Source organism: Coregonus lavaretus, assembly GCF_964263955.1.
Source record: "Coregonus lavaretus genome assembly, chromosome: 3".
NCBI classification, from domain to species: Eukaryota; Metazoa; Chordata; class Actinopteri; order Salmoniformes; family Salmonidae; genus Coregonus; species Coregonus lavaretus.
Window position 1 is genome coordinate 66,520,191 of NC_139990.1, and position 24,200 is coordinate 66,544,390.

Below are 24,200 nucleotides of genomic sequence, written 5' to 3' on the forward strand. Positions count from 1 at the left end.
CAGGAGTTGGCGGATGCTTTAGTCCAGGTCTGGGAGGAGATCCCTCAGGAGACCATCCGCCACCTCATCAGGAGCATGTCCAGGCATTGTAGGGAGGTCATAACGGCACGTGGAGGCCACACACACTACTGAGCCTCATTTTGACTTGTTTTAAGGACATTACATCAAAGTTGGATCCGCCTGTAGTGTGGTTTTCCACTTTAATTTTGAGGGTGACTCCAAATCCAGACCTCCATGGGTTGATACATTTGATTTCCATTGATAATTTTTGTGTGATTTTGTTGTCAGCACTTTCAACTATGTAAAGAAAAAAGTATTTAATAAGATTATTTCATTCATTCAGATCTAGGATGTGTTATTTTAGTGTTCCCTTTATTTTTTTGAGCAGTGTAGTTTTGGAGAAAAAAAAAATTTCAGCCCTGTGTCACCCGGTATCTACCTGGTGGTTGTAAATGTTTATTACAATTTGTTGCTAGTTGCACACAGATAACAAGTATTTGCAAAATAAGTTTACGTAATATTACTTTTGTAATGATTCTGTATTTGTGTCACATTTTACATTTATATTTACGTCATTTAGCAGACGCTCTTATCCAGAGCGACTTACAGTTAGTAGTCACCATGGGGAAGGACTGACTAAGATGTGGTTTGGAGAAGTAGAGGTCTAACCATTTCTCGTTTTTCTCCTTTGTCCTTTCATGTTTTTGCATTTTGATTTAACCCTAACCCTATATATTGAGGCACTACCTTACTTTTGATGGTTGTGTGTATTTTAGTTGTTTTTTATCTGAAATTTGTTCAAAGAATTTGTAAATTATGTTTTTGGTTTTTTAAATATGCTCTGTATCAATATACGGTTTTATCTTGGTAAAGACGTTCCTAAAGTTAACACTATGGTGTCCCGTCTACTTATTAATACAGCAGAAGAGGCTGGTGGGAGGAGCTATAGGAGGACAGGCTCATTGTAATGGCTGGAATGGAATAGATGGAATGGTATCAAACATATGGAAACCACATGTATGACTCTGTTCCATTAATTCCAATCCAGCCATTACAACGAGCCAGTCCTCCTATAGCTCCTCCCACCAGCCTCCTCTGTAATACATGGTGTCACAAGTTGGATGTCTATTATCTCCACAAATTGTATTGGACAGTGACTATACAGATGGTATGACTGTAGAGAACAGTAGATGTTTTCTATAGAACTAATCCAGTTCATTCACCATTTATTCTATGTTGATTTAATTAAGATGTATCCGTTCAAGATCATGTCCTATAAACAACCACTAAATGGAGACACTCCATTTGACACGATAACTGCAAAGCCACATTGTTTACAAGCCCACTTCTAAACCCATTCTCAGTTTGAGCTTTTATCATAATACTCATTTATCAGAAAAGGAAACTGATTTAAGGTGATCTCAACCATCTGCTAGTGTAAGTGAAGACAGACCAACAGGCTCTGATTGGAAAGCAGATGTTTAAAATTAACCCTGAAACTCTCAGATGTCGGCAGAGGTTTCTCGCATGGTTTCCTCTAAACACAAAACACAAAGAGGTGTGTGTGTGAGTTAAAGTAGCAGGAAATGGACACTATCCAACTCCCTTTCACACTAGAAATCTGATTGTGTTGTGGTGGTTGTTTCTTTGGTACTGTAGGAAGTTGTTGTGTATCATAGAACTGCTACTTTAACAGATATCCAGGCATGAGGCCCTGGCTGGAAACTCACATCAGACTAAGTATCAATAGAGTAAATTAATGCATTATCAGTTACACCCTACTTCTTCGTTTTAATACCAAACTGTGAAATTATGTGTTGAAGAAGAGAAACTAACCTGTAGCAATCAAGGAATTCTTAAAGAGCTACTGAACAAACCCATGTACAAACACCTGTGTTATTCCTCAGGTTTGGATTAGAAGAAAATGAAGATGAAAAAAACCATGTCCACGTCACCTGCCACCTGCCACTTGTCAGTGTGAGCATCATGGACTCTGTCGTGTGTATGTGCTCACACTCATACTGGATTAAGGGTGGGATTACAGGATTAGAATGTTCCACTCACAGTACAGAGCCTGTAAATAGATCTAGCAGACACAGTCAGCACACTTCACTTGTATTGAGGATATACAGTATCTGCTATTAATCATTGGATAAGGATGTATTTCCCTTTTAACGTCTGCCCTTAGGGCTTTCCATCTAGGTCTAAGGTAAGGCATAGACAGTAGCATACATTAGTACTGTAGACCAAGACAGTTATTTGGATCTAAGATTGTGTGTTTGTTTACACAACACTTACTACTTATCCAATACTGTAATTTGACCAATTATGTACATTATTATTCTGTTAAATACCTAAAATCTGATGCATTGTGTTAAAAAACGGTTTTATTGTGTTCCCACTTATCCCCAATTGACTAAGCAGTAAGGTCCTCAAGGGCTGCACTGTATGTTAGCGTTTGTTCTTGCCTTCTATTCAGAGACTAATAAATACCTCAGTATTAAACTGCGTGGACATAACAGATAATCAATTATCAATTGAATTGATCAATTACGTGCCCAAGAAATGTAATCCTCCACTATTAAGATGTGTGTGTGTTCCTTTGTGTTGTTCTATGCTAATGACCAACCTCACCTCTCTCACAGCCATGGCAGCAGATGTTGTATCTCACAGCCTGAACCTCCTGGAGACTCTCAAAGAGTCCATTGAGAACAACAAGCTGTCAGATGTCAAGGATGCTGTGGAGGACCTCCTGATCAGCCGGATCAACCTGGCCGTGGCAGGAGAGCGGTGTCCTGAGAAGTCTGCATTCATCAACGCCCTCCGCGGCCTGGGACCTGAGGATGAAGGAGCTGCCCTGTCCCCCTGCCCCACTCCTCCAGAGGAGATGTCCATCTATCCCAATCCCAAGCACCCTGACTTCAGGCTCTGGGACTTGCCACCCACCCCCGCAGCCTTGCCTTTTGACCCGGAAGGGTACATGGAGCGAGTGAAGTTCCTGCGGTACAACGTGGTGGTCATGGCGTTCACACAGAGTCTCCAGGCCAACAGCGTGGCGGTGTTTCTGGAAGCACGCTCTGTGCAGAGGGACACTGTGTACTTTGCCCTGCTGGCCTCAGAGAAGGACACAGAAAAGGGTCTGGAGGAGAGGCGTAAGGCCAGCCTGGAGTTGTTGAAGGCCCAGGGGGTGGCCCTGCCTAAGGTTTTCCTAGTGAGGCCCTCCTGTCTGGAGAAACTTGACTTCCCAGGCCTCCTGGAGGAGATGGAGAGGGACCTCCCAGAGATCCGGGCCCATGCCCTCCTCCTGGCCCTGCCCACTCTCTCCCCAGTCCTGGTCACCCAGAAGAGGGACGCCTTCAAGGCCCTGGTCTGGGCGGCCGCGTCACTCTCTGGCGGGGTGTCGGCCATCCCCGTGCCCCTGGTGGCCTCCATGGTGGACGCCAGAGTGGGTGTGAGGATCCTCACCAAGGCCAGGGCCTCGCTCTGTCTGGATGATGAATCCGTGGAGCGGTTGGCACGGCAACGCGGCGTGGACCCGGCAAGGCTCAAAGCCCTGCGGACGTGTAACCTGTCGGCTGAAGTCACCAAGGGGGAGGTAAAGCTTCGGCTGGCAGCGGCAGAGAAGGAGTTGACCACGAACACAACCCGGCTGGTGGAGATGGCCATGCCCAGGCACGCCCGCTCAGCCGGTCGTTCCTTCACTGCCATGCTGCAGGCTCTCAATGTGGCCATCGATGAGATGGGGGTTGACGCAGAGAAGATACTGGCTGCTGCTGGTATAGGGGAGGGGAAATGAAGGAGGTCAAGAGGAGGGCTAAAAATACCTGGGTCATATTCATTAGGGAGTGCAATGAAAAAAGTTGTAAAACATTTGGCAATGGAAACGCAAATGTGCATTACATAGACCTTACCTGCAGTCAAATGACCTAGTGGCCTCATGGGTAAAATGGTATTAATATTTTTCATAATAAACACTATTTCAAAAACCCTGCAGAAAATCTGGTGTTTCTATGTCAAACAGTTTCGGTCTTCTGTGATGTGTGTAAAGTGTAATATTGGGACGCAAACTCAAAATGTTATACATTTCAACTCTATAGCTGACAGGGTAGAGGTGTCTTATTTTTTTAAGCCCAGATCCATGCGTGTGAGGTGTATACCTTTGTTTCAAAGTAGATTTGTTAAAGACTACCAAGAAGCACTCTGTGTGACCCTGATTTAGCCCACTGCAGCAAAATCCAAGTCCATGTTTCAGTACATTTTTTTCCGTTTGCTGCCTAATGAATGTGACCCTGTTATTTTCATATCACTTTTGCTCCGTTTTTTTACAATGGGCTTTTACATGTTTTGTCATTCACAATCAATAGCAGTGCCAATGTGAATAGGAGTTATTCAACTTGAATCAAGTAACTTGGGCAGTATAGCATGTCGTCTTTATATGCAATAACATATTTTCACAGACAAATATGTGTCGGTACTGTATGTCTGCTTCAATCAGCACGGTTTTACTCAGAAAGTATTGTACAGTACGGTGCCTCATGTTCTTCATGTACAACAACCACACACACTACACATACTGTAAATTTGAACAAAACATCTGACAGATGAAGTGAGGTTAAGCTCACTTCACAAATACAGTACTGTACAGTGCAGAATGGAAAATAGATACAGTACCTCCCTCCATCATCAACCCCAAATCATACAAATAGATGCTTGTCTGTCATGCTTGGATGGACATGCAAAAACAAATGCAATGCCTGGCAGAAAGGTTCCTCTTTTAGTTTCTCATCCTTATTTTGAGAAGACAGATATGCTGCAGATATCTTTCACGAGACAGTCATCACAGCGAATCACTTCTGAGGTAAGAAGAAATAATTTTGTGAATGTTTGCTATTTTTTACCTATGTCTACCCATTATAAAGTGAGAAATGTATCTTGGATACATCTTTATTCACGGTAATACTGAGCTGATAATATGAAATACAGAATGTGCACATTGATATGAACAGCTTTTAATAAGATTTCATGTTTTTTAAATGCTGTCAGTTCCTGTCTCAATGTGCACATTATGTATTTCACATTATCAGCTCAGTATGACCGTAAACAAACATTTCTCACTCTAATATATAAGTAATTATAAAGTGTCACCAATACATTTCTTATATGAACATGTACAGTCATTTAGATATTTCTGTCTCAATGATATGGTAATAATGAGAGAGAGAACCAACAATTGCATGATAGAATAATCGAATGGGAAGTTTAAACTTAAGTTCCTGGCCTCCACCTGACCAAAGCTTTAGGAAAAACAAATTGGGTGGCGCCATCAAACAGGCAATAATATAGGCCTACACTAGGCTACTGTCAATATCATTTTCAGTTAACGTTACTTGTACAAGTTAAACTTCTAAACAGATATTTATATTATTGTGGAAGTGTTTATTCTGGCATAGACTACATTTATTTCGTCACAGACGCATCTGTGAATACAGGCTTTGAAAATTAAACAAATAAAAAGTGCAACGAGAACCATTTGGCCTATTTTTCTTTTCATTATAAATTAATCTACCTAAAGGTTTCTGGCAAGGAACACAATCATGTTAACCTTTTCTGGTTTAATAGACTGCAGAGGTGGGTAACAATATTGCCTGCTGTAGGCCTACTGAAAACACATTCAGACGGAGCGCTTTTTGCACAGATGCAGAGGTATTTTAGGGCGACGTGGGCAAAGAGCGGAAATCGACCCTCATTCTCTCCACCATGCCAGTGGGTCATCATCTCCTCCGATTACATTTTAGGATGTGAGCTCTGCGCTGGTCCGCTGTTGCGCACTGAGTATAACTGTTTGCTTAGCTCTGCCCAGTGATGTCGTCTATCGTTAACATACGCACTCGATCTAATTGTCCAAAATCACCATTGAAATGGTCTCGTATCACACTGTAGGCCTACAACGTTTGATTCCAAATCACCATTCAAAGTTATCGGTACCACACATCACCGTATGATTGGTTTATATTTATTTATTTGCACACAAGAAAATACAATATTGGTAAGATGATTTGCACATTGTAGTCTAATGATTAGACTTTAATCGGTGGTTTGTGCATGACACAGGCTTCATTACAGACCATTTACAGCGTTGCTAGGCAACTCAACGAGGCGCTCCCCCCTGCCCCCTGTAAATAAAAAGAAGAAAAGAAATAGACAATACAATCCTATATCAACGATGTTTGGACAGGTCGATGGGACGATGTGTCATTCCAGACATCGCCCAACCCTTGTAGAAAAAAAACGAAGGAAAGGAAGCACTGCTAAGGTACACAATAGTAGATTTAGGTAGACAGAAGGTGCTCTTTGGTAAAAGCGGTAAATTGGTCATCATAAAGAAAGGAGGACCAAGGCACTCTTCATATAATTAATTAAAATGCCTTTATTTGTATGGCATGTATGACAACGTTTAAAAAAAAAACTCCGACGCGTTTCGGCTGCATGGCCTTCGCCCATTCATATACACCCCCAGGCCCAGGAAGAATACTGTAGCCCTATTCGCACTAATATTACTAGAGAACGTTGGTTATGTTTTTACTACCCCCGAATATCCGTTTTTTCAGAGTATGTTTCGTACGGAATTAGTTGTTCCCAAACTGCCTCCTGTAATTGTATTTATTTATACATTGACAGTTATGACCGAAGCCTGGAGTTTTTTTTCTTGGCGCGAAGATATTTCAGCAATTCCTGGCTACCGGCTACACCGATAACTCGAGCTTGGTTCCCAAGTTTCTAAACCATACCAAACCATCTTTACCAAACCATCTTTGGTATAGTGTCGCCATAATATTTTATTTAGCGATCCGGTGTAGAAAGCCCTATTCGGACGGGAAAAGTTTTACTGGGGGAGCTAAGGTAATGTAATTATGTACACATGCTGGGGTAATAATTACATAGTACATTTCACAGTAAATTGGTCATCAAAAAGAAAGGAGGACCAAGGCACATTTCATATAATTAATTAAAATGGCTTTATTTGTATGGCATGTTCAATGGAAACAAAGTTAGGGTAATAATTACATAACTGACGTTCTATAGTAATATTAGTCCCGTGCGAATAGGGCGGAAAACTTCCTAAATGCCCCACAGCCTTCAGATGTGAGCAAAACTTTTGACTGGGGGAGGTCTGGTAATGTATTCCAGACAGAATAACCTACTGTTTTTTTTTTTCAAACTCCAAGCTCCTCAGATAATAGCCTACCAGTCCCGTGTGAATCGACATCCCTGTGTTTTGAGAAAAATGTCTGAGTTTGACAGGTGTTGCTCGCGGTTTGAGCAAGAAAATAATAACTGATTCGATCAATTGAACGAAGTGCTGCGCATAGCCTACATATGAAGGGCCTAATTGTAACATCTTTCAGATGTTCATTGGCAAACTTCAGACGGGCCTGTATGTGTGCTTTCTTGAACAGGGGGACCTTGCGGGCGCTGCAGGATTTCAGTCCTTCACGGCCTAGTGTGTTACCAATTGTTATCTTGGTGACTATGGTCCCAGCTGCCTTGAGATCATTGACAAGATCCTCCCGTGTAGTTCTGGGCTGATTCCTCATCGTTCTCATGATCATTGCAACTCCACGAGGTGAGATCTTGCATGCAGCCCCAGCCTGAGGGAGATTGACAGTTATTTTGTGTTTCTTCCATTTGCGAATAATCGCACCAACTGTTGTCACCTTCTCACCAAGCTGCTTGGCGATGGTCTTGTAGCCCATTCCAGCCTTGTGTAGGTCTACAATCTTGTCCCTGACATCCTCTGAGAGCTCTTTGGTCTTGGCCATGGTAGAGAGTTTGGAATCTGATTGATTGATTGCTTCTGTGGACAGGTGTCTTTTATACAGGTAACAAACTGAGATTAGGAGCACTCCCTTTAAGAGTGTGCTCCTAATCTCAGCTCGTTACCTGTATAAAAGACACCTGGGAGCCAGAAATCTTTCTGATTGAGAGGGGGTCAAATACTTATTTCCCTCATTAAAATGCAAATCAATTTATAACATTTTTGACATGCGTTTTTCTGGACTTTTTTGTTGTTATTCTGTCTCTCACTGTTCAAATAAACCTACCATTAAAATTATACACTGATCATTTCTTTGTCGGTGGGCAAACGTACAAAATCAGCAGGGGATCAAATACTTTTTCCCCTCACTGTATATATATATATATATATACCGGTATATATATTACTGTATCTGTTTTACCGTTTAGAAATGAAGCACTTTATGCATCTCTCCCCCCTTTTTCTTTACACCAACAACAGAGACATACAGTGGGGAGAACAAGTATTTGATACACTGCCGATTTTCCTACTTACAAAGCATGTAGAGGTCTGTAATTTTTATCATAGGTACACTTCAACTGTGAGAGACGACATCTAAAACAAAAATCAAAAAAATCACATTGTATGATTTTTAAGTAATTCATTTACATTTTATTGCATGACATAAGTATTTGATACATCAGAAAAGCAGAACTTAATATTTGGTACAGAAACCTTTGTTTGCAATTACAGAGATCATACATTTCCTGTAGGTCTTAACCAGGTTTGCACACACTGCAGCAGGGATTTTGGCCCACTCCTCCATACAGACCTTCTCCATATCCTTCAGGTTTAGGGGCTGTCGCTGGGCAATATGGACTTTCAGCTCCCTCCAAAGATGTTCTATTGGGTTCAGGTCCGGAGACTGGCTAGGCCACTCCAGGACCTTCAGATGCTTCTTACGGAGCCACTCCTTAGTTGCCCTGGCTGTGTGTTTCGGGTCATTGTCATGCTGGAAGACCCAGCCACGACCCATCTTCAATGCTCTTACTGAGGGAAGGAGGTTGTTGGCCAAGATCTCGCGATACATGGCCCCATCCATCCCCTTTGCAGAAAAGCATCCCCAAAGAATGATGTTTCCACCTCCGTGCTTCACGGTTGGGATTGTGTTCTTGGGGTTGTACTCATCCTTCTTCTTCCTCCAAACACGGCGAGAGGAGTTTAGACCAAAAAGCTCTATTTTTGTCTCATCAGACCACATGACCTTCTCCCATTCCTCCTCTGGATCATCCAGATGGTCATTGGCAAACTTCAGACGGGCCTGGACATGCGCTGGCTTGAGCAGGGGGACCTTGCGTGCGCTGCAGGATTTTAATCCATGACTGCGTAGTGTGTTACTAATGGTTTTCTTTGAGACTGTGGTCCCAGCTCTCTTCAGGTCATTGATCAGGTCCTGCCGTGTAGTTCTGGGCTGATCCCTCACCTTCCTCATGATCATTGATACCCCACGAGGTGAGATCTTGCATGGAGCCCCAGACCGAGGGTGATTGACCGTCATCTTGAACTTCTTCCATTTTCTAATAATTGCGCCAACAGTTGTTGCCTTCTCACCAAGCTGCTTGCCTATTGTCCTGTAGCCCATCCCAGCCTTGTGCAGGTCTACAATTTTATCCCTGATGTCCTTACACAGCTCTCTGGTCTTGGCCATTGTGGAGAGGTTGGAGTCTGTTTGATTGAGTGTGTGGACAGGTGTCTTTTATACAGGTAACGAGTTCAAACAGGTGCAGTTAATACAGGTAATGAGTGGAGAACAGGAGGGCTTCATAAAGAAAAACTAACAGGTCTGTGAGAGCCGGAATTCTTACTGGTTGGTATGTGATCAAATACTTATGTCATGCAATAAAATGCAAATTATTACTTAAAAATCATACAATGTGATTTTCTGGATTTTTGTTTTAGATTCCGTCTCTCACAGTTGAAGTGTACCTATGATTTATTTTATTTTATTTTTTATACCTATGATAAACATTACAGACCTCTACATGCTTTGTAAGTAGGAAAACCTGCAAAATCGGCAGTGTATCAAATACTTGTTCTCCCCACTGTATATGAGAATTACAGGGGGCAGTTTGGAAAAAACTAATTCTGTCTGAAATGGTAATAAATACACAACCAACACTCTCTAGTAATACTAGTCCCATGCAAATAGGGCTTTAGAATGTTTGGGAATTACATATACTAAGCATTTGTGAAGATTCTATAGCAATATAGAGCGGGAAAGCTGCTGAGCATTTGGAAAATTAATAGACACTGCAGTAAATAAATCTAATAAAAACATCTGTCTTGTCCAAGACAGGAGTCTACACTGACCGGTGCGCTATAGGCAATCAGAGCTACAGTAGGCCTTAACACAAACAAGCCTTTTGTCACACAGGCCAAGTGTTGCCAAGGTTGTGGTTTTCCTACAAATTGGGGGCTACTTTCAAAACTATGTCGCGGGTGAAAATGTATCGGTCGTGGGTGGAGTTTTTTTGGGCTACTTCAAAATTGCACAGCAATTTCTCTTAAAAAAATATATAAACAATACCAGTCAAAAGTTTGGACACACCTACTCATTCAAGGGTTTTTCTTTATTTTTACTATTTTCTACTTTGTAGAATAATAATGAAGACATTAAAACTATGAAATAACACATATGGAATTATGTAGTAACCAAAAACAGTGTTAAACAAATGAAAATATATTTTATATTTGAGATTCTTCAAATAGCCACCCTTTGCCTTGTAGCATAGCTTTGCACACTCTTGCACACTCTTGGCATATTTTGCTGTGAGGTGCTGCTGACTATCACGCAGTAAGGAGACTGTTACTGAGTGAGTGAGTGACTGAGTGAGTGAGTGAATGGTGGAGAGGGGGAGGGCCGGAGGGGGGTGTGTACATTTGAGAGCAATGGTTGAGTCACGGAGACAGAGCAGCACGTGCTCAAAGCATATGTTCATGACCTGATTAATATTAATCATTTAAAATTATTTAAAATTCATATTAACCCCTCCTACAGAATATGCTTTGGAAAGATTTTGAGTGATGAAATAAATATCAAACATATTCTATAAAATAATATTTTGAGTGGTAAAGACTCCAGTGCTGATACATAATTCACAGATTCACCAAACATCTATTATTATTCTACGTTTAATGATTCCTGGTAGATAATACTGGTTATGATTGCAGACAGAGCGCAGAGAACGGGATGGTGCAATATTGATTTAGTGATATTTTGATAAGGTGCATGCATGGGGATGTCCACATTACCCAGAGAAATGGCCATGCTGTAGAGATACACCTAGCGGACTGAAACTTCACTGTTGTAGTCATAATACAGCTATCTAGACTTGTGCTGGCAAACAAATCCATTACTTTAGCTACCTAATGTGAAGTTAACTCAACTGAGTAATAGAGAATTGAGAATTTTAACTTGAAAATGTGCAGGATACCTCTTTACGGTTTCCCTGACTTCCGTTTTTTAAAATACTGTGTTATGCTTGTTCGCGTAGAACTCCTCACAGGCCGTTAGGTGTACGTTTTTTTGTTTGTTAGTGAGATGAAACTGCCAAAACTCTGAAAGGTATTATTGTACATCAGAATTGCAACATAAGATTTATTTGAGGCTGAACTGTTAGTCCGTAATCGTAACATGGTGTTTGTATGTTCACAGATGAAATTTCACATTTACGTTTCACGTTTCACGCATGGCTTTTCTCACAATCCTAACAATTTACGTATGGATTTTCTTACGATCCTAACGATACATACGTTTAACCTTTTGGCGGCTATCTCGCTCCATAAAAAAGTCAGTCACACACCCATTCCTCCATTGGCATGACATGACATCCTCCTAGCAGCTAGCTAGCCATCTAGCTAACGTTAGGCTCCATGTTTTTAGCGTGCTACATAAATAGATATGCTAGCCTAGTAGCCACGTTATGACTGACTTGTGATCACTGCCCTTGCTAGTTGGATTGTATTGACATTCCCAGCCTTAGTTACATTAGTCCGTAACTGAAACTGAAACAGTGCATCCTGAATGGAGGCAGCAAACAATGTACCAGGCCAGCTGTGATTTACAACCTGATAGCAATATTTTTGGGACTAACAAGAAATGTATTGGTGAATTATATTAATCATGCATTGAACTGCATCCATCTATTCTGCCAACAATGCCTTAGTGTAGGTAATGGAATGTTCAGTCAAATATAACCTATTGTTAAAACCTCTTATGAAGTTGGTTTTGTAGCATAAACTGGAAATTTGATATTTTTGACTGAAATTATGTTTGTCTTTTTGTTTCATATCTCCAAAGTAGTTAAAACGCTGTCAGTTCCACTTTAAGTCATTAATATATAATGTATAAGGTATGTGTTTTAATACAGTTATTATACATTTTTACCAATATACAGTGGGGAGAACAAGTATTTGATACACTGCCGATTTTGCAGGTTTTCCTACTTACAAAGCATGTAGAGGTCTGTAATTTTTATCATAGGTACACTTCAACTGTGAGAGACGGAATGTAAAACAAAAATCCAGAAAATCACATTGTATGAATTTTAAGTACTTAATTTACATTTTATTGCATGACATACGTATTTGATCACCTACCAACCAGTAAGAATTCCGGCTCTCACGGACCTGTTAGTTTTTCTTTAAGAAGCCCTCCTGTTCTCCACTCATTACCTGTATTAACTGCACCTGTTTGAACTAGTTACCTGTATAAAAGACACATGTCCACACACTCAATCAAACAGACTCCAACCTCTCCACAATGGCCAAGATCAGAGAGCTGTGTAAGGACATCAGGGATAAAATTGTAGACCAGCACAAGGCTGGGATGAGCTACAGGACAATAGGCAAGCAGCTTGGTGAGAAGGCAACAACTGTTGGCGCAATTATTAGAAAATGGAAGAAGTTCAAGATGACGGTCAATCACCCTCGGTCTGGGGCGCCATGCAAGATCTCACCTCGTGGGGCATCAATGATCATGAGGAAGGTGAGGGATCAGCCCAGAACTACATGGCAGGACCTGGTCAATGACCTGAAGAGAGCTGGGACCACAGTCTCAAAGAAAACCATTAGTAACACACTACGCCGTCATGGATTAAAATCCTGCAGCGCACGCAAGGTCCCCCTGCTCAAGCCAGCGCATGTCCAGGCCCGTCTGAAGTTTGCCAATGACCATCTGGATGATCGAGAGGAGGAATGGGAGAAGGTCATGTGGTCTGATGAGACAAAAATATAGCTTTTTGGTCTAAACTCCACTCGCCGTGTTTGGAGGAAGAAGAAGGATGGGTACAACCCCAATAACACCATCCCAACCGTGAAGCATGGAGGTGGAAACATCATTCTTTGGGGATGCTTTTCTGCAAAGGGGACAGGACGACTGCACCGTATTGAGGGGAGGATGGATGGGGCCATGTATCGCAAGATCTTGGCCAACAACCTCCTTCCCTCAGTAAGAGCATTGAAGATGGGTCGTGGCTGGGTCTTCCAGCATGACAACGACCCGAAACACACAGCCAGGGCAACTAAGGAGTGGCTCCGTAAGAAACATCTCAAGGTCCTGGAGTGGCCTAGCCAGTCTCCAGACCTGAACCCAATAGAAAATCTTTGGAGGGAGCTGAAAGTCCGTATTGCCCAGCGACACCCCCGAAACCTGAAGGATCTGGAGAAGGTCTGTATGGAGGAGTGGGCCAAAATCCCTGCTGCAGTGTGTGCAAACCTGGTCAAGACCTACAGGAAATGTATGATCTCTGTAATTGCAAACAAAGGCTTCTGTACCAAATATTAAGTTCTGCTTTTCTGATGTATCAAATACTTACGTCATGCAATATAATGCAAATTAATTACTTAAAAATCATACAATGTGATTTTCTGGATTTTTGTTTAAGATTCCGTCTCTCACGGTTGAAGTGTACCTATGATAAAAATTACAGACCTCTACATGCTTTGTAAGTAGGAAAACCTGCAAAATCGGCAGTGTATCAAATACTTGTTCTCCCCACTGTATGTCTCTGTTGTTGGTGTAAAGAAAAAGGTAAATAATTGAATAACCAAAAGAACAGCTGAATGAATATCACCTCATGTCTTGAGCATCAAGGACAGTGTTTTGGGAGTGGCACAGAGTGTATTTCAGAGTGTCTTCTTAACCAGTGAACCAGAGAGTCATAGCAGCTGTGATATGCTTTGCACACACACACACACACACACACACACACACACACACACACACACACACACACGTACGTACACAGACACTCACACACACACACTCCCACGTATGTATGCAGACACACACACACACTAATAGTATGTTTCTAATTCAGATATCCAGTTATAATTGTGATACTCAAGAGAACAGTTGCAATGGTCCATTTCTTGACAGTTCTTCTGGTGCTGTTATGTGGTAGGTAAACATTTTATCTCATTTAGTTACATATGAAATGTGCATTCCGAAGGTATTCAGACATTTTGTTACTTTACAGCCTTATTCTAAAATGTATTAAATTGTTTTATTTCCTCAATGTACACACAGTACCCCATAATGACAAAGCAAAACAGGTTTTTAGAAATCTTTGCAAATTTATTAAGAATAAAAAACTGAAATATCACATTTACGTAAGTATTCAGACCCTTTACTCAGTACCTTTGTTAAGCACCTTTGGCAGCGATTACAGCCTCAAGTCTTCTTGGGTATGATGCTACAAGCTTGGCACACCTGTATTTGGGGAAGTTTTTCCAATTTTTCTCTGCAGATCCTCTCAAGCTCTGTGAGGTTGGATGGGGAGCGTCACTGCGCAGCTATTTTCAGGTCTCTCCAGAGATCTTTGATCGGGTTCAAGTCCGGGCTCTGGCTGGACCACTCAAGTACATTCAGAGACTTGTCCAGAAGTTACTCCTGCATTGTCTTGGCTGTGTGCATAGGGTCGTTGTCCTGTTGGAAGGTGAACCTTCGCCCCAGTCTGAGGTCCTGAGAGCTCTGGAGCAGGAATATCATCAAGGTTCTCTCTGTACTTTGCTCTGTTCATCTTTGCCTCAATCCTGACTAGTGTCCCAGTCCCTGCCGCTGAAAATAAATAATAATAATATGCCATTTAGCAGACGCTTTTATCCAAAGCGACTTACAGTCATGTGTGTATACATTTTTACGTATGGGTGGTCCCGGGGATTGAACCCACTACCCTGGCGTTACAAGCGCCATGCTCTACCAATCCCCATAGCATAACGCTGCCACCACCATGCTTCACCGTAGGGATGGTGCCAGGTTTCCTCCAGATGTGACGCTTGGTATTCAGACCAAAGAGTTCAATCTTGGGTTCATCAGACCAGAGAATCTTGTTTCTCATTGTCTGAATTCTTTAGGTGCCTTTTGGCAACCTCCAAGCAGGCTGGCCACTACCATAAAGGCCTGATTGGTGGAGTGCTGCAGAGAAGGTTCTCCCATATACACAGAGGAACTCTGGAGCTCTGTCAGAGTGACCATCGGGTTCTTGGTCACCTTCCTGACCAAGGCCCTTCTCCCCCGATTGCTCAGTTTGGACGGGTGGCCAGCTCTAGGATGAGTCTTAGTGGCTCCAAACTACTTCCATTTAAGAATGATGGACGCCACTATGTTCTTGGGGACCTTCAATGCTGCAGAAATGTTTTGCTACCCTTTCCCAGATCTGTGCCTCGACACAATTCTGTCTCAGAGCTCTACGGGCAATTTCTTTAACCTCATGGCTTGTTTTTTGTTCTGACATGCACTGTCAACTGTGGGACCTTATATAGACAGGTGTGTGCCTTTCCAAATCATGTCCAATCAATATAATTTACCACAGGTGGACTCCAATCAAGTTGTAGAAACATCTCAAGGATGATCAATGGAAACAGGATGCACCTGAGCTCAAAAACCTGTTTTCACTTAGTCATTATGGGGAATTGTGTGTAGATTTAGGGAAACTATTCATTTAATCCATTTTAGAATAAGGCTGTAACATAACACAATGTGGAAAAAGTCAAGGGGTCTGAATACTTTCCGAATGCACTGTAACTGTTGCTTTCAGGTGCACTGAAAACAATACAGTCGTGGTCAAATGTTTTGAGAATGACACAAATACTAATTTTCACAAAGTCTGCTGCCTCAGTTTTGATGATGGCAATTTGCATATACTCCAGAATGTCATGAATAGTGATCAGATGAATTGCAATTAATTGCAAAGTCCCTCTTTGCCATGAAAATGAACTTAATCCCCCAAAACCATTTCCACTGCATTTCAGCCCTGCCACAAAAGGACAAGCTGCCATCATGTCCGAGATTCTCTCGTTAACACAGGTGAGAGTGTTGACGAGGACAAGGCTGGAGATCACTCTGTTATGCTGATTGAGTTAGAATAACAGACTGGAAGCTTTAAAAGGAGGGTGGTGCTTGAAATCATTGTTCTTCCTCTGTTAACCATGGTTACCTGCAAGGAAACACGTGCCGTCATCATTGCTTTGCACAAAAAGGGCTTCACAGGCAAGGATATTGCTGCTAGTAAGACTGCACCTAAATCAACCATTTATTGGATCATCAAGAACTTCAAGGAGAGAGGTTCATTTGTTGTGAAGAAGGCGTCAGGGCGCCCAAGAAAGTCCAGCAAGCGCCAGGACCTTCTCCTAAAGTTGATTCGGCTGCGGGATCGGGGCACCACCAGTGCAGAGCTTGCTCAGGAATGGCAGCAGGCAGCTGTGAGTGCATCTGCACGCACAGTGAGGCAAAGACTTTTGGAGGATGGCCTGGTGTCAAGAAGGGCAGCAAAGAAGCCTCTTCTCTCCAGGAAAAACATCAGGGACAGACTGATATTCTGCAAAAGGTACAGGGATAGGTCTGCTGAGGACTGGGGTAAAGTCATTTTCTCTGATGAATCCCCTTTCCGATTGTTTGGGGCATCCGGAAAACACCTTGTCCGGAGAAGACAAGGTGAGCGCTACCATCAGTCCTGTGTCATGCCAACAGTAAAGCATCCTGAGACCATTCATGAGTGGGGTTGCTCCTCAGCCAAGGAAGTGGGCTCACTCACAGTTTTGCCTAAGAACACAGCCATGAATAAAGAATGGTACCAACACATCCTCAGAGAGCAACTTCTCCCAACCATCCAAGAACAGTTTAGTGACGACAAATGCCTTTTCCAGCATGATGGAGCACCTTGCCATAAGGCAAAAGTGATAACTAAGTGGCTCTGGGAACAAAACATCAACATTTTGGGTCAATGGCCAGGAAACTCACCAGACCTTAATCCCATTGAGAACTTGTGGTCGATCCTCAAGAGGCGGGTGGACAAACAGAAACCCACAAATTCAGACAAACTCCAAGCTTTGATTATGCAAGAATGGGCTGCCATCAGTAAGGATGTGGCCCAGAAGTTAATTGACAGCATGCCAAGGCGGATTGCAGAGGTCTTGAAAAAGAAGGGTCAAAACTGCAAATATTGACTCTTTGCATAAACTTAATGTAATTATCAATAAAAGCCTTTGACACTCATGGAATGCTTGTAATTATACTTCAGTATACCATAGTAACATCTGACAAAAATATCTCATAACACTGAAGTAGCGAACTTTGTGAAGACCAATACTTGTGTCATTCTCAAAACTTTTGACCACGACTGTACATTCCATATCATTTTCTAAATGTTTCAATTGCTTTGGTGCTATGTTTTAAGTATGAGGTGAATTTTCAAAACTCTTAGTACAAAACTCCAAACTGGTAACGCTTGTGTAACGCACCAAGTCGTGTATTCAAAACCTTTTATTTTGCATTCATTTTGTTTGGACACATCTTTCACCATACAACATTTGGTCCAAATATTATTTCACTGTGAAATACCATGGGAACATTGATTTAATCACTCAAACATAACATAATGATATCTTCTCAATTTAGTTATTTTAACAACCAGTTAATCCAATAGCAAAAGATGCAAGATACATACACTATATATACCAAAGTATGTGGACACCCCCTCAAAGTAGTGGATTCGACTATTTCAGCCACACCCGTTGCTGACAGGTGTATAAAATCGAGCACACAGCCATGCAATCTCGATAGACAAACATTGGCAGTAGACTTTCAATGTGGCACTGTCATAGGATGCCACCTTTCGAACAAATCAGTTCATCAAATTTCTGCTCTGCTAGAGCTGCCCCGGTCAACTGTAAGTGATGTTATTGTGAAGTGGAAATGTCTAGGAGCAACAACGGCTCAGCGGCGAAGTGGTAGGCCACACAAGCTCACAGAACGGGACCGCTGAGTGCTGAAGCACGTAGCGCGTAAAAATTGTCTGTCCTCGGTTGCAACGCTCACTACCGAATTCCAATCTGCCTCTGGAAGCAAAGTCAGCACAATAACTGTTCATCGGGAGGTTCATGAAATGCCTAAGCCTAAGATCACCAGGCACAATATCAAGCGTCGGCTAGAGTGGTGTAAAGCTCGCCGCCATTGGACTCTGGAGCAGTGGAAACGCGTTCTCTGGAGTGATGAATCACGCTTCACCATCTGGCAGTCCGACAGACGAATCTGGGTTTGGTGGATGCCAGGAGAATTCTACCTGCCGGAATGCATTGTGCCCACTGTAAAGTTTGGTGGAGGAGGAATAATGGTCTGGGGCTGTTTTTCATGGTTCAGGCTAGGCCCGTTAGTTCCAGTGAAGGGAAATCTTAACGCTACAGCATACAATGACATTCCAGACGATTCTGTGCTTCCAACTTTGTGGCAACAGTTTGGGGAAGGCCCTTTCCTGTTTCAGCATGGCAATGCCCCCGTGCACAAAGCGAGGTCCATACAGAAATGGTTTGTTGAGATCGGTGTGGAAGAACTTGACTGGCCTGCACAGAGCCCTGACCTCAACCCCATCTAACACCTTTGGGATGAATTGGAACGATGACTGCGAGCCATGCCTAATCGCCCAACATCAGTGCTCGACCTCACTAATGCTCTTGTGGCTGAATGGAAGAAAGTCACCGCAGCAATGTTCCAACATCTAGTGGAAAGTCTTCCCAGAAGAGTGGAGGCTGTTTTAGCAGCAATCGAGGGACGAACTCCATATTAATGCCCATAATTTTGGAATGAGATGTTCGACGAGCAGGTGTCCACATACTTTTGGTCATGTATTGTATTTCAAAATTGCCTTTTGAATGTAATATGCTACAGTACTGTAAATTACAGTACGTTTTCACATCCATCAAAATGGACTGAAAATCTAATTTCCATAATTTATATCTCATGTGTGATCAAAGTTGTGATCATTGATGACATCTTTCACAATCATTGATACAAAGAAAAGTATGCATTGTTAATATATAATTACACTATTTAAAAATTTAAAACAGAACAGGAGCTAGTTTCCATCAAGTCTGTCTTGAGCATTTGGCCATAGGCTCTCATCAACATCACAGTAGATGTCCTCATTGTTCAAGCACCTGGGGAAAAACCTTCAGGCATGACTAATCTAAGCCCTACATACTGTAGATCTGGATTGATGTCATTGCATGCCTCATCCATGGCCTGAAGGAGGGTGACACGCTCATAGGGATGGCCATCATACACCTTCCACCTGTATTGTAATCATGTATTTTACAGTATTGTAGTGTACTTGTACATGTATTGAGGTGGTCCTTTGTGGCTCAGTTAGTAAGAGCATGGCACTAGCAACATCTGAGTTGTGGGTTCGATTCCCACTGGGGTCACATAAGAATATTTGTGGACTCACTGTTGTCACTTTGGATAAAAGCCTGCTACTTGAATGGCATATATTACAGTACTGTATTGGCCAATGCAATGTGACCCTCCCCCATCAAAAAGACCCCAGCAACTTCATTTTGGATACATGTTTACTGTTTAGGGGATGCATTTTGTACATACAGTACATCTCTGATCTTGTCAATATCAGATATTTTTTTACTTACTGTGAACAGTCATCATCATAATAGTACATTACAGTATCATACTTTAATTGTTTATACTTAACAAACATACATTTCCATTGTGTAGTTCTCGAAATCTGTAGTAGACAAACCAATTTGAAATCTACAGGTTTACCAAATGGTTAAGTGATTATAAATTAAGAGCAGTCGGATTAAGTAATCGTGAAATGTATTTTAACAAATGAGAAGACAATCATATCAAAAGTAATGTGAGCATTGCATTGTGAAAAGCAATTACTTTCTATGAACATGTATTGCATTGTGAAACATGTTTTTCTAGATGAAACACTGATTAAGTTTGGTGAAAAAGTGACTGTATGATTTTGTGTGTTGTAGTGAGTCAATTGAAAATGTGTTTGGAGTTTTGAAACTACCTTTTTGATAATCTGTTTTGAGTTTTGTACTAAGCATTGTTAAAATTTACCAAATACTTATGAAAATTGCATACAAAAAAACGGTACAATTCTAATCTTGCTTTCATCTGTGTCCATCATAGTTTCCTTTTGCAAACTTGAAATACCCTTCAAAATAACCAGAGAGCACTTGACCGCAAAGGAAGGTTCCTGCATTACAATCAAATGCACTGTCACTAGGCGTATTAATAATGAACAAGAGCAATGGTTTTGGATGAAAAATGCAAAGTGGAGTGACACCATGATTGATTTCACCGGTACAATTGTAAACAGTAACACAAAGGACCAAACCCCTGCCTCTGAGTTTGCAGACAGAGTAAAATACATTGGTTCTGTGAATTTTGGACGGACCACACAAAGCGACTGCAGCCTACTCATCAACAACCTGCAAAAGACCGACAGTGGGATCTACAAATTCAGATATAAGGGAAAGGATGGAAAATGGATAACTGAACCAGGTCTGAATCTTATAGTTGAAGGCAAGTTCACCTTACAGACACATCTGGATATCAATTTCCAATAATAATACAAATAATCACAGCTATTTGATTGACAGTGTTGTCTGTACATGTATGCACCTGTTACAATATATATTAGTGTATATTATATTTTTTGTAGTAGGTAGAGATCTTGAACACACCTAGGTCTTACTGCCAAATATACAGTACCTTAGATTGACAGAGGCGCAAGGGTGTGTTCAAGATCTCAACCCTGTTACATTTTGTAATGTACATTATAGTGTTCAAATGTTAATCCAGAGTCTCTGTCTGATATCTTGTCACTGCAGATGATCCATGCCAGGTTAGTGTTAAGATGAACCAATCAATAGTCAAAGAGTCTGAGCCTGTGACCATTCGATGCTCCACGTCACTGCAATGTGGATCATACCCAGAGTTCACAGGGCTTGGTCAGACCGTAATGCGTGATCAGAACTCCAAGGATAACCGTAAAAACACTGTGGTCAACTTTAATGCTCGCTGGCAGGATGATGGGAGGGTGCTGTCCTGTCAACCACAAGGGACCAACGACCAGTGTGTGAGCAAGAGCATCAAGCTGATGGTTGAATGTGAGTTCATTACTGACTTTCTAGTTCAAACTGTGTTTATCGTATCATGGAAGTTCAGCGTTACAGCATGTTTGAAATTTAAAGGCAATGTTACCGTGCATTCACGGTAAATGCTGCATATGTCGGCTAAATCAGGAATGACCTTTTTTTTCATTTATATTGCACAATCTGTAATGCTTCAGCGATCCAGATAGAATAAAGCCCTTGGTTGGCCTTATCATGAGCATTGCATTCTTTTTGTTTCAACCATTTTTATTACAAAGAAATTACCCTACTATTTTGATTTGACTTTTGTGCTTCTTGTTTTCAGAATTTAGCTATTTCTATGATCACTTGACTTTTTTGTCTTCTCTTTAAAAGATGCCCCTAAGGAGACGAATGCTGTTATAAGTTTGTCATACGTAAAGGAAGGAGAGTCTGTCACCCTCACTTGTTCCAGCAGAGGGCACCCCAATGCTACATACTCCTGGTTTAAAGACAGTGGAAATACCAAATTCAATGGAACAGAATTCGTGATCCAATCTATCACACCTACACAAAGCGGGAATTACCACTGCAAAGCTGTAAACCAACATGGGACCCACGACTCAAACGTTGTTACAATCAATGTTAAATGTGAGATATTCCCTTTTTGTGTAGTCCAGACATACGTTTTGTATCATAGGGAAATGCAATCAAGGAATAATTCATTTAAATAATGTTTTAGGCAGTCTCTGGCTCACATCCATGCTTATATAAATTGTGGAATTTACTTTTTAATACATAGACAATTAAGGCAGCCTATATAGTTTTTATTCAATTGGAATACTCTCTCTTTCAGATGCTCCTGTAGGAGTGCACATTGAAACAAATAAGGCTCTGTCTACAATCAAAGAAGGAGATCATATCAAATTAACTTGCATAGTGCAGAAAAGCAATTCTGAAGTGCATTCATGGTCTTGGTTCAAAGACAAGGATAAAATGGCCAATAGTTTAAAGGAGTATACCATCAAAAGTGTACGGCAAGAGGACAGAGGTCTTTACCATTGTGAGGCGAGCAATGATGTGGGCAGTACTAGGTCATCATCAGGATATCAGATAACGGTTTCCTGTAAGTATTTTCCCATTTGAGCATGTTCAAACACTGTACAGGCCAGAGGAACAACAATTATCAATTAAAATGTATGCTGAATGTCAAATTCTTATATCCATCCATCCAATATCAATATCAGGAACTAATCATTAATATACACTGTGCTGTCGAAATTAATATATATATATACAGTGGGGGAAAAAAGTATTTAGTCAGCCACCAATTGTGCAAGTTCTCCCACTTAAAAAGATGAGAGAGGCCTGTAATTTTTATCATAGGTACACGTCAACTATGACAGACAAAATGAGAGAAAAAAATCCAGAAAATCACATTGTAGGATTTTTAATGAATTTATTTGCAAATTATGCAGATCTCCTCTAGAGCAGTGATGTTTTGGGGCTGTCGTTGGGCAACACAGACTTTCAACTCCCTCCATAGATTTTCTATGGGGTTGAGATCTGGAGACTGGCTAGGCCACTCCAGGACCTTGAAATGCTTCTTACGAAGCCACTCCTTCATGCCCGGGCGGTGTGTTTGGGATCATTGTCATGCTGAAAGACCCAGCCACGTTTCATCTTCAATGCCCTTGCTGATGGAAGGAGGTTTTCACTCAAAATCTCACGATACATGGCCCCATTCATTCTTTCCTTTACACGGATCAGTCATCCTGGTCCCTTTGCAGAAAAACAGCCCCAAAGCATGATGTTTCCACCCCCATGCTTCACAGTAGGTATGGTGTTCTTTGGATGCAACTCAGCATTCTTTGTCCTCCAAACACGACGAGTTGAGTTTTTACCAAAAAGTTATATTTTGGTTTCATCTGACCATATGACATTCTCCCAATCCTCTTCTGGATCATCCAAATGCACTCTAGCAAACTTCAGACGGGCCTGGACATGTACTGGCTTAAGCAGGGGGACACGTCTGGCACTGCAGGATCTGAGTCCCTGGCGGTGTAGTGAGTTACTGATGGTAGGCTTTGTTACTTTGGTCCCAGCTCTCTGCAGGTCATTCACTAGGTCCCCCCGTGTGGTTCTGGGATTTTTGCTCACCGTTCTTGTGATCATTTTGACCCCACGGGGTGAGATCAGCCTGGTGCAGGTCTACAATTTTGTTTCTGGTGTCCTTTGACAGCTCTTTGGTCTTGGCCATAGTGGAGTTTGGAGTGTGACTGTTTGAGGTTGTGGACAGGTGTCTTTTATACAGATAACAAGTTCAAACAGGTGCCATTAATACAGGTAACGAGTGGAGGACAGAGGAGCCTCTTAAAGAAGAAGTTACAGGTCTGTGAGAGCCAGACATCTTGCTTGTTTGTAGGTGACCAAATACTTATTTTCCACCATAATTTGCAAATAAATTCATAAAAAATCCTACAATGTGATTTTCTGGAGAAAAAAAATCTCAATTTGTCTGTCATAGTTGACGTGTACCTATGATGAAAATTACAGGCCTCTCTCATCTTTTTAAGTGGGAGAACTTGCACAATTGGTGGCTGACTAAATACTTTTTTCCCCCACTGTATATATATATTTATATATATATATATATTTACATTTACATTTACGTCATTTAGCAGACGCTCTTATCCAGAGCGACTTACAAATTGGTGCATTCACCCTATAGCCAGTGGGATAATCACTTATCAATTATTTTATTTATTTATTTAATTTTATTTTAGGGGGGGGGGGGGTAGAAGGATTACTTTATCCTATCCCAGGTATTCCTTAAAAAGGTGGGGTTTCAAATGTCTCCGGAAGGTGGTGAGTGACTCTGCTGTCCTGGCGTCGTGAGGGAGCTTGTTCCACCATTGGGGTGCCAGAGCAGCGAACAGTTTTGACTGGGCTGAGCGGGAACTAT

At 41.6% G+C, this 24,200-nt stretch overlaps 2 protein-coding genes across 2 annotated transcripts in view; both read left to right on the plus strand.

Annotated features, from left to right (window-relative positions):
* Window positions 1-2,647: 2,647 nt before the first annotated feature.
* Window positions 2,648-3,796, plus strand: LOC311108519 (interferon-inducible GTPase 5-like; the record flags this gene model as incomplete). The annotated part of the gene is made up of 1 exon (XM_084151166.1): window positions 2,648-3,796. The coding sequence occupies one exon, from the start codon at window positions 2,648-2,650 to the stop codon at window positions 3,794-3,796; it is 1,149 nt and encodes a 382-aa protein (XP_084007292.1).
* A 1,032-nt stretch (window positions 3,797-4,828) lies between these two features.
* LOC311116865 (B-cell receptor CD22-like) overlaps window positions 4,829-24,200 on the plus strand; it is a 34,254-nt gene continuing 14,882 nt past the window's right edge. Inside the window, exons 1-6 of the mRNA XM_084157460.1 lie at window positions 4,829-4,858; window positions 14,176-14,255; window positions 20,289-20,684; window positions 20,993-21,271; window positions 21,632-21,886; window positions 22,092-22,361. Of these exons, the coding sequence (XP_084013586.1) occupies window positions 14,216-14,255; window positions 20,289-20,684; window positions 20,993-21,271; window positions 21,632-21,886; window positions 22,092-22,361 (1,240 nt within the window). The 5' untranslated portion in view covers window positions 4,829-4,858; window positions 14,176-14,215. The remainder of the gene's footprint in view (window positions 4,859-14,175; window positions 14,256-20,288; window positions 20,685-20,992; window positions 21,272-21,631; window positions 21,887-22,091; window positions 22,362-24,200) is intronic.